Raw genomic sequence first — 13,386 nt, 5'->3', positions numbered from 1 at the left:
TTCCCACAGACAAAATGTCATACAATTTTTATTCATCAGGCGATAACTAATCCATCAGACAGGAACCCCAGTTTGACAATTGTATAGCCATCTCCAGTGATAATTTAAGGCTCCAATTAGAAGAAATGTAAAGACTCAAGTGCCAAAATAAAGAGAAAAAAAATCATTTTAATTGATAGGAGTATAAAACTGTCCTTAAATTTTTTGACTGACCAATCTTAAATTGTTTAAACTAAGATAGAGGCCTCAGTGAATATAATTCATTATCAAGTACCTAAGATTGTACTACCTTACTTTGACAGACTCAGCTTAATAGAAATTTGCATGTTCTACCCTTTTTATTTTTTCATATAATCAATGAACCCCTGCAAATGTATAATTTCATGTTTTACTATTCTCTGAAAACGGGCAGAGGTTGTTATGAAAATAAGCATTTAAGTGTCTACACACTTAGCTCTCTACTCTACTCAACTTTGACTGAAACCCTGAAATTCACAATTTTTAATAACATACACTGATTTGATTACAATGGAATATATTTATGTTTTAAAAAAATTAAAAAGTTCAGCTGGAACTGAAACCAGATTAGAATGAAGTGAAACATATCAATATAATTCATCTTTCTATATGCAACTATTTTTATTTATACAAAACAACAGCAACTGAAGCACAATCCAACCATAACTGAAGTAGTTACATTATGAGAAAAATTAAGCATGAATTTAAATTTTCCACAGAAATCGATGAAACATAGAAATATCTAAATTTTATTGTGTTCTAAGGTTACAAGCACAGAGCAATACTAGATTTAGAGTATGCAAACCACCATTTATAAGCAAAGCCAAACTGTGTTGCAAGGTTTAGAGTTCGAGTGATTTTTTTCTCTTCCACCATGTTGTACAATCATATAAGTGGGAATTATTTCTAAAATGTGACAGTTTGTCCCTTACCACAGAATGGAACTTAGTTCCAACAGAAGAGACTATCTGTAACTCAGGGTTGAACTGTGAAATCCTTGGTGCAGAGTCTCTGAACTTGGTTGTAAACTTGAAAACATTCAACTACCCAACGAGGTAACGTCATCAGTGCTAGTGATTGTGGGGTATTCTCCCTGTTTAGTCTTAAGAATAATCTGTTTATTGCTATAAAAGTTCTGTGTCAAAAAAAAAAAAGATTGCTCAGTGTTAGCTTAGTTACTGGGTAGAATAATAAAGCCTTGATATACCTGAGGAAATCGTCTCTGAGGCTTCTAGCAAGCGTAGCCCTGTATAGCAGTCAAAAACAGCTCCCTGGAGAGCTTCCTGATAGGTTAATTGCTTTTTGGTCTTAGGGCACATCAAGCTTTTTACATAGAATTTATCATCTTGAGTTTTTGTGGCAGTAACAGCATCAATGAGGCCATTCTTGATGGCATCCTCCATTGACAACCTGGAATGAGATTTGGGATCTATCAACCCGCCCGTCAAATGCTGATATTCCAAGCAGCGAGTGCCTACTTCTTTGTCTAGAAAGTTTTTATTTATTGCTTCGGTGACCGAGAGAATACTGTTTGATAAAGGGTGCTTAATGCCCCTGAAAACCAGTTCACATTGCTGAAGGTGTTTAGCACACGCCTCATCAATCAACTCCCTTTGCAAGGCTTCTGCCACTGGGTACGTCTTTCCAGTCAAGGGATCAATTACCCCTCCTGTGCAGGTTTGAGCCTCCAGACACCTCAGCGCAGTGTTCCTGTCCACCAGGTTTTTGCGTGAAGCTTTTGCAATAGACATTCTTTCATTTGTCTCAGGCAGCCAGACCCCAGCAATGGGACTATGGAGATCGGTACGTGGCTTGGAATTGGTCAACAGAATGTCACCAAGCTCACTAGCTGTAAGATGCCCTTCCTTGTACTGACTGACTGACACTCTGTCTATTTTGCCAGCAATTAACGCCTCGTCAATATTGAACTGCAGCCCTGTTTTCAGGTCTGTCAGAACAAAGTAAGAATTTCCACTGGCATCAAAGCACGTGGACTCTTTCCACTGAAACTCCTGTCCAGACAACTCAAGGTACATACTCTTGTCTATCAGGGACTTTTTATATGCCTCATAGGAAGTCATTTCCACACCGGTGTTAACATCAACCACAGATACCTTATGAATCTTTTCTGCAGATGGAGTGCTTGTTTTCCTCTCCCCAACCGGAAGCAGGAAGCATTGGCTGGCTACATCGAGCACACACAATTTCAGCAGGTCTTTATAATACATGGCTTGCCCGCTATTGGGATTCTCAAAGCTTTTTTTGTTACTGGAAGGTTCGTGTAAATATTTGAACATTGTGTTATTCAGCAAGCCTAGCTCGACTGCAATCTGAGGAGGAATACGGACACTTCTGATAGAATCAATGACTCCCCCAGTGGCAATCTGAGCCTCAAGAATGTTTTTGCCCTTTTGCCTGTCTAAGATTCTACTTTCCACTGCTTGGTAAACAGACAGCTTTTTCCCAGAAAACAGATAACCTAAAACTGCCTTTTCCGCCTCCAGAAGCCTAGTTTTCCATTCATAATCTACCAGTCCGCTGATGACGGATTCATCCACTGACAATGTTTTACCAGTTACGGGATCAATGATGAAACCTGTGGCAGCCTGGGCTTCTAACAATGCTAGAGCTGAAGTTTTATCAATTATTCTTTGTTTAGCTGCAGAAGCAAGTGAGATCTTGTTTTTGCTAGCTTCTATATACAGCCCAGCTACTGCAGTAGGCTTTGTTAAAAACATCTCAAGGTCTTTTTGCACCTCAGCAATTGCCTTCTTCCCTGAATGGAGCTGTCCAGCTGTTGTCAAGTCTAGAAGTTTAACTTCAATCAACTGCCTGGCATTTACTTCCTCTCGGAGGCCTTGAAATTTTATCTTATCATATTCAATAGGAATCTCCTTGGCTTGCTTCTCCTCTAAGGCAGTACTGATCTTTGAAATATCTTCACTCCTAAACCCTTCTGATGCTCTGTATCCCTCAAGAAGTCTTCCTTCATTACCAAATGTCTTGCCATTTTCTTGATTAAATGTAGAAGCTTCAGCATGTACACCATACTGCTTGCTGTTCGCTATCTGTAAACAGGAATTTTTTTTAATATAGTGAAGGATGTTACATTTAGAAAGCAGCGTCATATCATTACAGTAAGTGGGAGGGAGGAATGTAGAATACAAACAGCAAACAATATCAGCCAGTTTATTAGTGCTGACAACACAGAAGCTGTATGAGCAGGAAAGCTGAATGGAAACATAGAAAAGGACAGAAAAAGAATACGCTTTGGTGCATTTAATTTAAAAATTGCAACTGGTGATCATTACTCCAGCTACTAGATAGGTGTCATGATCGATAATAGTAGGACTGTAGCCAAAACTGGGCATTGGTGTATCCAAAGGAAAGTCATCTTTTACAAATGTACAAAAAATGTATTAAAGAAATCTAAAAGGACAAAAATATAAGTTTAGTTAAGGGTGAATACGCCACACAATAGAAGTGACAACAGGAAGAGAGGGAAAACATGCAAAAGGGTGGGGATGGGATTAGTAGGAAATCCTGAACAGAAACTTTTTTAGGGGGGGGATTTTTGTTGTTGCAAATCTCATAATGTAGATGTGGATTTGAATTGTGCATATTTATCTTTACAATAACAAAACATCTACACGTTTAGCATAGTTAGCCAGACACATGGGTGTAAAGTACATCTAAATAAGTATGTTCTTCTACAGATCTGATACCATCTTTTAAATAAATGGAGAACCTTCAGAAGAAGAAAAGAGAAGTGCTAAAGAATACTTAAAGGCAGAAAGGACAACGAAGGCCATAAATATCAAATTGTATGGTGTACCTCCAATGGATGCAGTTGTTTCCCTAATCCCATTTCATAACTTTCTTCATGTCGTGAACTGAGGAATTTGCCATCTCTCAAATTATCTATTTCTGATAATCTTGTGGCAGGTTTGTTGTTATCAATGCTGATTTCAAATTGTGTACTCATTTGGGAAACATACTCCGAATACGACTGTTGGTTTACTCCACTTCCCAAAGAGTGTGAGATTCCAGACAGCTGGAATGGCTTTTCTCGTGACAATGAATCAGTAGAAACCATTTGCAATTTCTGAGCTAGTAGCTGTTCAGATTTACAACCTGGGCTGCTTATCTCAGTTTGCCGTCTTCTTAATAAAGGAGAAGTATTTGTGCACACTTTACGTTGTTCAAAATCTCTCAGAGAGGCATCTCCCAAGTAACCATAGTCAAGTCCTTTCAATCCAAAGTCCAACTGGATGTTCTTTTTGCTGATCTCGTTCTGAAACAAACGCAATTGATTGCAGTGCTCTCTTTTCTGCAGATCTATTTGGTGCTTCAAGTGTTCCATTGTTCGTTTCTGCATCAGGAATTCTTCTTCCAGTTTGCGGTATTTCTGCAAATGTTCCATTTCTGCATGTTTCCCTTGTTGTAACTGATCACGACATTTTTGAAGTCTGTTCTGCAAATCTTCAATCTGAATCTGATACATTCTGATGTTTTCTTGAGCCATATGCTTCTCTTGCTGTAAAGTGATGCATTCCATCCTTATGCCTGAAATGTCATTTTCAGCAATGTTGTGCGATTCCAAGAGTTTATCAAACTTCTTCTTAAACTCTTCGGCAGAATGCTTATACTTAATTGACTCTTCCTGGAGCAATGCCATCTTTTTACGTGCCGTTTGCTCGTCTAAAGTCTTCTGGTGGAAATCATCTTGCAGCTTCTTTATCTTATTGTTGAGTTCTTGAATATGAGCTTGTTGCTGCTGGATTTTCTGCTCATTCATTTTAATTTCCATAGTGAATGTACTCAACTGGGTGTTTAGGTTTCTTAGCTCCATCTCGGTATTCATGTTATAAGTGATATCCCTATCACATTTCTGCTTATACTCATTAATTACATCTTTTGCATTGACTAACTCATCTTCTAATCTCTTGATTTTATCCAAGTGCTCTTGCTCAATTATGATCTGTTTGTGTAGCTCTTCATTTGTAACCCGGAGCTGCTCTTTGAAGCTATCAACCAAAACTTTTAATTCGTCATTTTTCCTGTCAATAATCTGTCTCTCCAGAACTATCCTCTCTGATTCAGTGTGCACTTCAGTCATCATAAGTTTGGTTTCACTATTCCACCTTGTAAGCTCCTCCATCTTTTGCTTTAATTTTTCTACCAAGTGATTACTGTCGGCTAAGTCATCTTTCAGTCGTTGAATAATCAGGTGGCTCTCTTTTTCTTCTCTTGTTTTTTGAAGCAATTGCTCCTGCAGTTTTCTAAACTGCTCCTGCAGGTTGCTTGCTTCCCCTTTGCATGATATAGTTCTCTGTTCAGCTATCATTTTTTCTTGTTGAAGAGATGCAATCTGTGAACGCAACTGCTGAAGAGTAATTTCAATTTCTGTCTGTGTCCTTGTCAATTCCTCCAGCTCCCTCTTCAACTGTGCCTTTTCCTTTTGAAGTGACCTCAAGTCTTCCTGATAATTCATATTGATTCTTTTCAGTTCCATGGATTCCTGCACTACTTCTTCAGCTTTGCCTGTGGCTTTCTGCAGCTGCTTGTCAAGTTCTTTTAGTTGTTCCAAGTAACCTTGCTCAACCAGTTCTTTCTGATCCAACTCTATTTTAAGACGTCTGAGAGAATGATTGGCTTCATCTAGTTTTTCCTTTAATAAACGAGCCTTTTCTTCAGAGGATGCATTTTGTAGCTCAAGTTCATGAAGTTCATATTTTAAATCCTTAATTATTTTTTCAGATTTTTTGTTGGCCACGGTTAGTTCATCTACTATTTGTTGGAATTCCTCTATGTTCTTTATGTCTTGCTTTTCTCTGAAAATGTCTGAGCAAGTTTCTCTTCCTATTATAGTAATTTGCCTTCTGATGTCAGTTATTTCTTTTTCTCTGAACTTGTTTTTCACTGAACTACCTTGCATCTCAAGATCACGTTCCATTTCCTTAATTAGCTTCATAAGCTTCTCTTCTTCAGCTGTTTTTTTCTTCAGCTCTTCCATTAAAGCCTTTTTTTGCTGCTCCAGGTCCTGAAGACTTGTGTCTTTCCTTCTTAAATGTTCTTCAAAAGTTTTTCGAATCATGTTGCTTTCTTCTAGCTGAATTCTGAAAGCCCTAAGGTTTTCTTCAACTGCATTTCTTTGAACCTCAGCTTTCAAAGTCAGCTGTTTCACCCGTTCTAACTCCTGTTCTGCGGCTTCTTTCTCTTTAAGGACATCCTCTAATTCCATGGAAATTCGTTTCGCTTCTTGCTCAGCCTTAGCTTTCTGAAGACAAATCTCTTCTGTTTTTTTCTGCTGCTTCCTTAATTCCCTTTCTGCATCTTCCTTGGCTTTTGGAAGTTCTTCCTCCAGCTGCAGCTTCTGTTTCCTTATCTCCTCCAGAGCCTTCTCAAGTTCATTTATTCTCGCCATAAGTTTCTTGTTTTCATTCAGTATTGCTTTCTGCTGTTCTTCCAGGTTATAAAATTCCCCACGTACAAGGGCCTCCTTATTTTTCAGAGTCTTAAAAATAAAAGAAGAAAGAAGTATTATCCTATGTTTTAATAATAGTACTGAAACACACTGAAATGATGACGCATGATTGCAAAAATACTTACTCTATTATCTACAGCATTTCAGCCACACCGTCTGCTGCCCACCACCACTGTCCCACTCAGAAAGCCACCATAAGAGTAAAGAAAAAGCTGCAGTGAGGAGTTCCACCAACTGATGTCCTTAAGAAGAATTCTCTGCTCATTCATTCAGGACAAGAGCTGTTCAAGGATTTGAAGTTTCTGCCCCAAAGCATACTTGCATGTGTCTGTGCTTGAAAGCTAAAGTAGAATAACTTTTCCAGCAATACACATCATCATGCAAGAAAAAAAAGCATTTTGGCATGTTAGGGTTAGTTGAATACGAAAAGGAACGTTTTAGTACATATGACAATTCTTGATTCGGTTAGACATTTGAAAATACTCTCATAAACTCGACGAACCAGAAAGCTGATTTAATTAGGGAATAAACATATCCTTCTACCATAATAATCACTATTTAAATCCATGTAGTAAATTTTTGTCATTTTTTTCCCCTATCCAAATGGAAACAGAAGAACCTTATTCTAAAATCGTACATTTTGCTTCATCTCGGTATAGGTGCCAGTCGAAAGTCAGCTTTACCCACTTCTGCTTCCCTATTTAATAGTCATATTCAATCAAAAAACTATTTACGTAAATAGAACTGCACTTCCATCAGCTCTCAAATGACTGCAATAAAATTTTCTTTCATATATAATTTCTAAAGAAACGTGTTGCAGCACTATTTTTAATATTTCATAATTATAGTTCCATTGTAATCCTGTAATTCTGGAAGCACAGGATATAACCAAGAGTATTTTTGTTAAAATAGTTTAGATCTTGACTATGCCATTCAAAAGAGTAAATCCACTGAAATTATAATTTTATTTATGTCTAATATAGAATTCACATTGCTGTACTTTATATTTAAATATAAACCAATTATAACAAATTATTAGGCAGATCAACCCCATATATCTTTTAGAAATCTTACAGCTATTTGGAATTATTTTAAAAGCAATTAAACCCACAGGCATCCTAGGACTATTAGAAACACTGTTCTAGGGAATGATCTTTATACTGTATTCAAATTTATATTTCTGAATGATAATCACACTTTTTTGGCATGATCTCTGTAGGTTAGTTGCCCATCTCTTAATGTTAATTTCATCTTGCCATCAAAGATTCTACCAATGTTTATTATTTTTATTTATCACTTTTCTTTATTATTTCTCGTTGTGCTTTTTCACTCACAGCCAACAACAGATTCAGAACCACCAATACTCTTTCTACAAAGATTTTCTACAACTGTCTTGCTCAATATTACACATGGTGCAATGAATTAAGGAACCTTTACTTGCATGTGACTTCATCCAGATTTCCCTGCTAATACTATTTCCAAAGACTAAATAATTCGACTTTATTGTTGCTGACATGCTTCATCTGGTATGTCCTCTTTTTGTGGCCACTTTCCAGCCACACATTTTAAAATGGAGAATGGCTGCTATTTATTTCCTCAACTTCCAACCCTATAAATGAAGTTATTTCCTATGCCAAAATTATCCCAAAAAACTGACAACAAAGATATTTAAAAGACCAGTTTACTAGCTCTCTAGGACCAATAAATAGGAAGTATGCTAAAACATTTTAGTGGATGATTCCTGTATATTTTTCTCATGATGACAATAAATAGTCTAATAGAATAAAAGAACTCTGATGAATTGGTCCAATCAATTCTTTACAGAATAGTATCTGTTTTTCTGAAATGAATAAGCAAACTATTAAGTCAAAATTGGACATTCTGACTTGTTAATGAGATTGTGTTTCTCATTACCTGACAGAACTATATATGGAAAAGACAGATCATCAATTCCTTCTGCATCTTTAACAATGAAATAAAATTTATTTTTAACATAACTTTACCTAAAGGAGCTAATTTTATGGATTGCTCTGTACCTGAGAGATTTCTATGAAGACCCAACACCACAGAAAAGTGTTTTAGCAACTTACAGGTGAAAAGTAATCTTTAACCTTGATTAAAAAGTTTTCAAATCAGAATTATTAAAGAGGCAGCATGGCATACAAAATGCATTTATTACACCTGTTTCAGTACTGGTGCCTATAAATAACATAAAGCTGATAAAGAAATTCTGATATTTACATTTTCATGTAAAGGCATAATTTATTGTTCTACTGTTCCTTTGATAATATCTATTGACTTACCTCTTCCTCCTCTAACCTTTTCAAGGAATCACCAGCAAACTTTATATACTGAGTCATCAAGGTTATCAAGGCTGTGTAGCGTGTTCTTAAATCCATAAACTAAAATGAAACAGAGGAATAGCTCAAAATATGACAAATAAAAAATGTAGCTTCCATTATGATTTCTGAAAGAAAGGGAAGGTGTTTTGTGATCAAGCTTGAGAAATGTACTACATCTGTTAGTCACAAGACAAAGGGCTTCAATGTAACAAAGCTGTGGAATAGAACTGACTTCTGTTTGTCTTGCGTGGCCTCAAGTAAATAGTACAGATGGTCTCAGGAATAAAAGATGAGAAATCATTGCATCACAACGATTAGCCTTGGTGACACAGTGGTTAACATGCAGTATTGCAGTTAAACTCTGCCTATAGCCTGGAGTTCGTTCCTGATGGAGCTCAAGGCTTGACTCAGCCTTCCATCCTTCAGAGGTCGGTAAAATGAGGACCCAGATTGTTAGGGGCAATATGCAAGTAATGCTGACATTGTAAGTTGCCTAGATGGTGCTATGGGGTGGTATATAAGCCTAAATGCTATTGCTATCATGGAATTAATTTCTTAATTCTTCATCCTTTAAACTACTAGCTTTAGTAATCATATGCAATACATCCTAGCAGTGTTTTCTAAATGAGACCTCTTATCATTCAGTACAGTGGAAAAGAAGATTCAAGATTCTAAAGGCTAACAGGCATGATTTGCATTAACTCATTTGTATGTACCAGCAACACATAACTGGATATCTTAAACAATGTTCTTGGTAGTCATTTTCTAGACTCTTCTGGCCACTACAGATATCCTTTATATTTAGACATTTATTAAATCACTTTTTAAGTCTGCACTGGCAAAACCTGCAAAACCACTGTGGACAAAGTTAGAAGAGGGACTACTTATATTCACCTTCTGTAGGTAACTATTACACGTTTTATTATTTTCTGGCCTTGTGGTTGTAATAAACTGATCTGTCCTGATGTAATTATTCACTTTCTACCAGTGTGGCTTTCGCAGAGGCTCTCTAGGACTATATCTAGATCACAGACATCAGAAGAGGCGCTGAGCTGAGCCTCAAACAAGCTCAGGCCTTCTGGAACTAAATCTAGCTCCATGGTTAACTGGATGCATCAATTGATCCAGTTCTGGAGTTCATGCAACACACTTCTCCTCAACATGAGACAGTCAAGTATGTCACAGAAACTGGACCGATGTAGTTAACAGCTATTATTACAAAAATAAAACTATGACATACAGCAAAAAGCAAGAACTCCACAAGTTAGACCTGTCTCTTATTTCAGAACCAATATGGTATAGTGGCAAAGATTGATGGACCAGAAACCAGGAGACTCTGAATTCTAGTCCTTCCATAGGCATGAAAGCTGGCTGGGTGACCTTGGACCAGTCACTCTCTCTTAGCCTGGCTACCTCACAGAATTATGGCTGTGGGGAAAACGGGAGGAAGGAGGTGACTTTAATTGTACAAAATAAAGATGGGATGTAAATCTGACTATTAAATAAACACTGAATATATGAATTATTTGGAAATGGGGTAATTCATTTGCAGAAACTACACTTTAAAAAATTGTCATAAAAAAAACACTAACTAATCTTGGTCAACTCCATTCTTAATCGTTTTGATGTCCTGACTCCAAGTCTCCTTAGGGCTTAGAACGTTAATGAATGACAAAATGATGAGAAGGAAGTGTCTATCTGCAATCTCATGTTGGGGGGGGGAAAACCTGATCTCCCTATATGTGAAAAACCTCACTGACAGACAATGGTCAGATGGACCTCTCTGAAACATGCCCTGATGTCTTTGTTCGGCTGATAGGATAACTTCCCTTCATCTGGCTTCTGTTTATGTTCTAATTAATTGGGTACCACTTTTGTATAACTTTTGTTTAATGGCTCTCCTTTTTCCTACCTCTGTCATTTAATGTTTTGCAATGTGAATTGTCCTGTGAAGTCTAGGTCTGAAAACATATAAATAAGCATATAAGTAACTGCTTAAACAAACAACCTACCTCTTGTATAATGAAGTCAGAGGAGCTCTGCATCCTTCTGCGTTTTACAGGTGATTTTTGCTGGGAATCAACCATGGCTCTGTATGTCATTGTTTGCAACTCATAATCCTACCAAAAAAAAAGAGAGAGGAGGGAGGTGGGGTAAGGGACATTAAAAACTATAAATCGTATGTTCCATATTAAGGATCCGTCAGAGAGTATAAACACAGTTCATTACAACAGGCCATGATACTAGTGTAGTAAAACCTGAACATAACAAGGGCTGAGCCCCTCCTCTTGAACTCTAGAGTTACCACAGCTGGGGAAAAGCAGGTTCTCTCATGTCATTGCATATTGCTTTGGTAATATAAAAAATCATTTGTCTCAGGCTGAGGATGGTCATCCCTGCAACACCAATGAAGATCCCTACACAATGGGGAGAGGAGTAGTAACAAGAGGAAGCAGCCCCAAATTTCCAGGCAACAACTATGGCAAAAAGACAACTGTGACAGTTTAATAAATGTAGTTTCTTGACTTACACCACAATTGGGACTAGAATTTCCTTTGCTAAGTAAGATATACTTAAGTGAATTGCGTCTGGTTTTACAACTTTTGCCATCTTTATTAAGAGAACCACCGCAGTTGTTAAGTGAATCACATGGCATTAAATGAATCTGGCTTCTCCTACTGACTTTCCTTGCCAGAAACCGGCTGGGAAACTCACCAATGGCAATCATGTGATCCCAGGATGTTGCAACCATTGTAAACCACATCCTCGGTTGCCAAGGGCCCAAATTTTGATCAAGTGATTGTGGGGACGTTGTGACAGTCGTAAGTGCGAGGACTGATCATAAGTCACTTTTTTCAGTGATCTTGTAATTTCAAACAGTCGCTAAATGAATGGTTGGAAGTCAATGACTGCCTTTACACTCAGTTATTTTTCCCTTTGATAAGTAAACACACACAATTGCAGGTTTACCTTTACTGCAGTTGAATACTGTTCTGAGTATTTCTGGCATTCATCTAGTTTGTTTTGTTTCATCTCCATTTCAGACACCAGCATCTGTAAAATAAGTAGTGGCATTCAATATATAGTACTTTTTTTTAAACTATTTTAAGACATTCATTTTCCATGTTCCTCCTCCTAAATAACTTTAAGCAAACATAGAGGAAAGCATTATGTTGCTTAGATCTACTGACTCTGTTTCTTTCATCTGTTAAGAATTACATACGCCATCAAACTATTTCAAACCATATGCCAACATTACAATACAGCATTTAAAATGAGATAGTTTTAAATAGTTGAAATGAACATTGCTATTTAGCTTAATTGGACTTTGAAAATGCAGGTTAAGAGTATTGATGCCTTTTAGCTTGGTGTTGGAGAAGACTTCTAAAACTACCACGAACAGCCAAGAAAACAAACCAGAAGATCCTCAACCAAATCAACCCAAGTTCTTTCTTGAGGCACAGATGATCAAAATCAAGTTATGCAGAAGACCTAGCAATCTGGAAAAGGATCTAAGGCTGGGAAGGATGGAAAGAGAAGAGGATGGATTTAGTTACAATGATGATAATAACGAGTTCACTGTGGGAAGACCTAAATGGCCAGGTTAGGAACAGATAGATCTATGTGATTGCTAGAAGTAAAAAAAATGATTAAAGAGCGCACAATCAATCAATGAAGCTGAATTATTAATTCGGTTCATTTAAGTGATATTATGGAACTTTTCATGATTGTACCTTCTGCTCATTTAGCTGTTTCGCCAGAGCTTTACTGTTCTGGGGTGGGTTTTCCTGAAATTTTTGCTGTGTTTCTTCAACTTGTTTAATCCAGTTATCCAGTGCACCATAAGTATCTCTGTAGTACTTTAGTGATTTATTGATAGTCTCCAAGTCACGCAACCTATAGTTGACAGGAAAGTCATTTCAGAAATGAACAAATGGTTATTTTAATGCAACACTGCAGTAGCTGCCTTTTTTTATAAAGATGTAATAATACTTGGCACATATCCTCCAGTTGTAGAACACCTTAAGATAAATCATATTATTTTCTTCATGTAATAGATTAACAAAGGGCAAAAACTGAGAGTATGTGCTTGCTGGAGTTCACTAGTAAATTCATGCCAAAGGAAAGATGCCGCTCGGTTATCGTTCATTAATTACTTTTCTCAGGATTGATACAGAAGAACTGCAAAACTATTAAAACAAAATTTTGACATTTCAATGAAAGCATAACTTCTATAACTGAGCTAAGTATTATCAAGAAATTATCTTTTCTATAAGATATATACCAAGGAGCAGAACTTTCTAGATAAGCTGACATCTTTCCATAAAGACTAAAATCAGTATAATGATCCATATCATTTTTTTGGGTGGGACGGGGGGAGGTGAGACCTCTGGCTGTCCCTCGTTTGAAATGCCAGGCAGTAAATAATTTGAATAAGCAGGAATGATTACAAATAAATAAAAAGTGTAATTTAAAATTATCTTGCAGTTCTGAACCACCACCACTGGAGGGCTATTCTCTGAACTTATTTCTCATTAG

General features: G+C 37.0%; 1 protein-coding gene across 1 annotated transcript in view; it reads right to left on the bottom strand.

Moving 5' to 3' along the window:
• LOC107293452 (dystonin) overlaps nt 1-12,744 on the bottom strand; it is a gene marked incomplete at its 5' end in the record, with an annotated part of 166,922 nt that extends 154,178 nt beyond the window's left edge. The window contains 4 exon segments of the mRNA XM_029285407.1: nt 8,809-8,907; nt 10,860-10,967; nt 11,818-11,901; nt 12,582-12,744. Of these exon segments, the coding sequence (XP_029141240.1) occupies nt 8,809-8,907; nt 10,860-10,967; nt 11,818-11,901; nt 12,582-12,744 (454 nt within the window).
• Between the last annotated feature and the right edge of the window lie 642 nt (nt 12,745-13,386).

This window comes from Protobothrops mucrosquamatus, unplaced genomic scaffold (genome assembly GCF_001527695.2).
Source record: "Protobothrops mucrosquamatus isolate PMUCROS unplaced genomic scaffold, P.Mucros_1.0 scaffold1620, whole genome shotgun sequence".
NCBI classification, from domain to species: Eukaryota; Metazoa; Chordata; class Lepidosauria; order Squamata; family Viperidae; genus Protobothrops; species Protobothrops mucrosquamatus.
The sequence above is the reverse complement of the archived record's forward strand: the minus strand, read 5'-3'. Positions and strand labels throughout refer to the sequence as shown.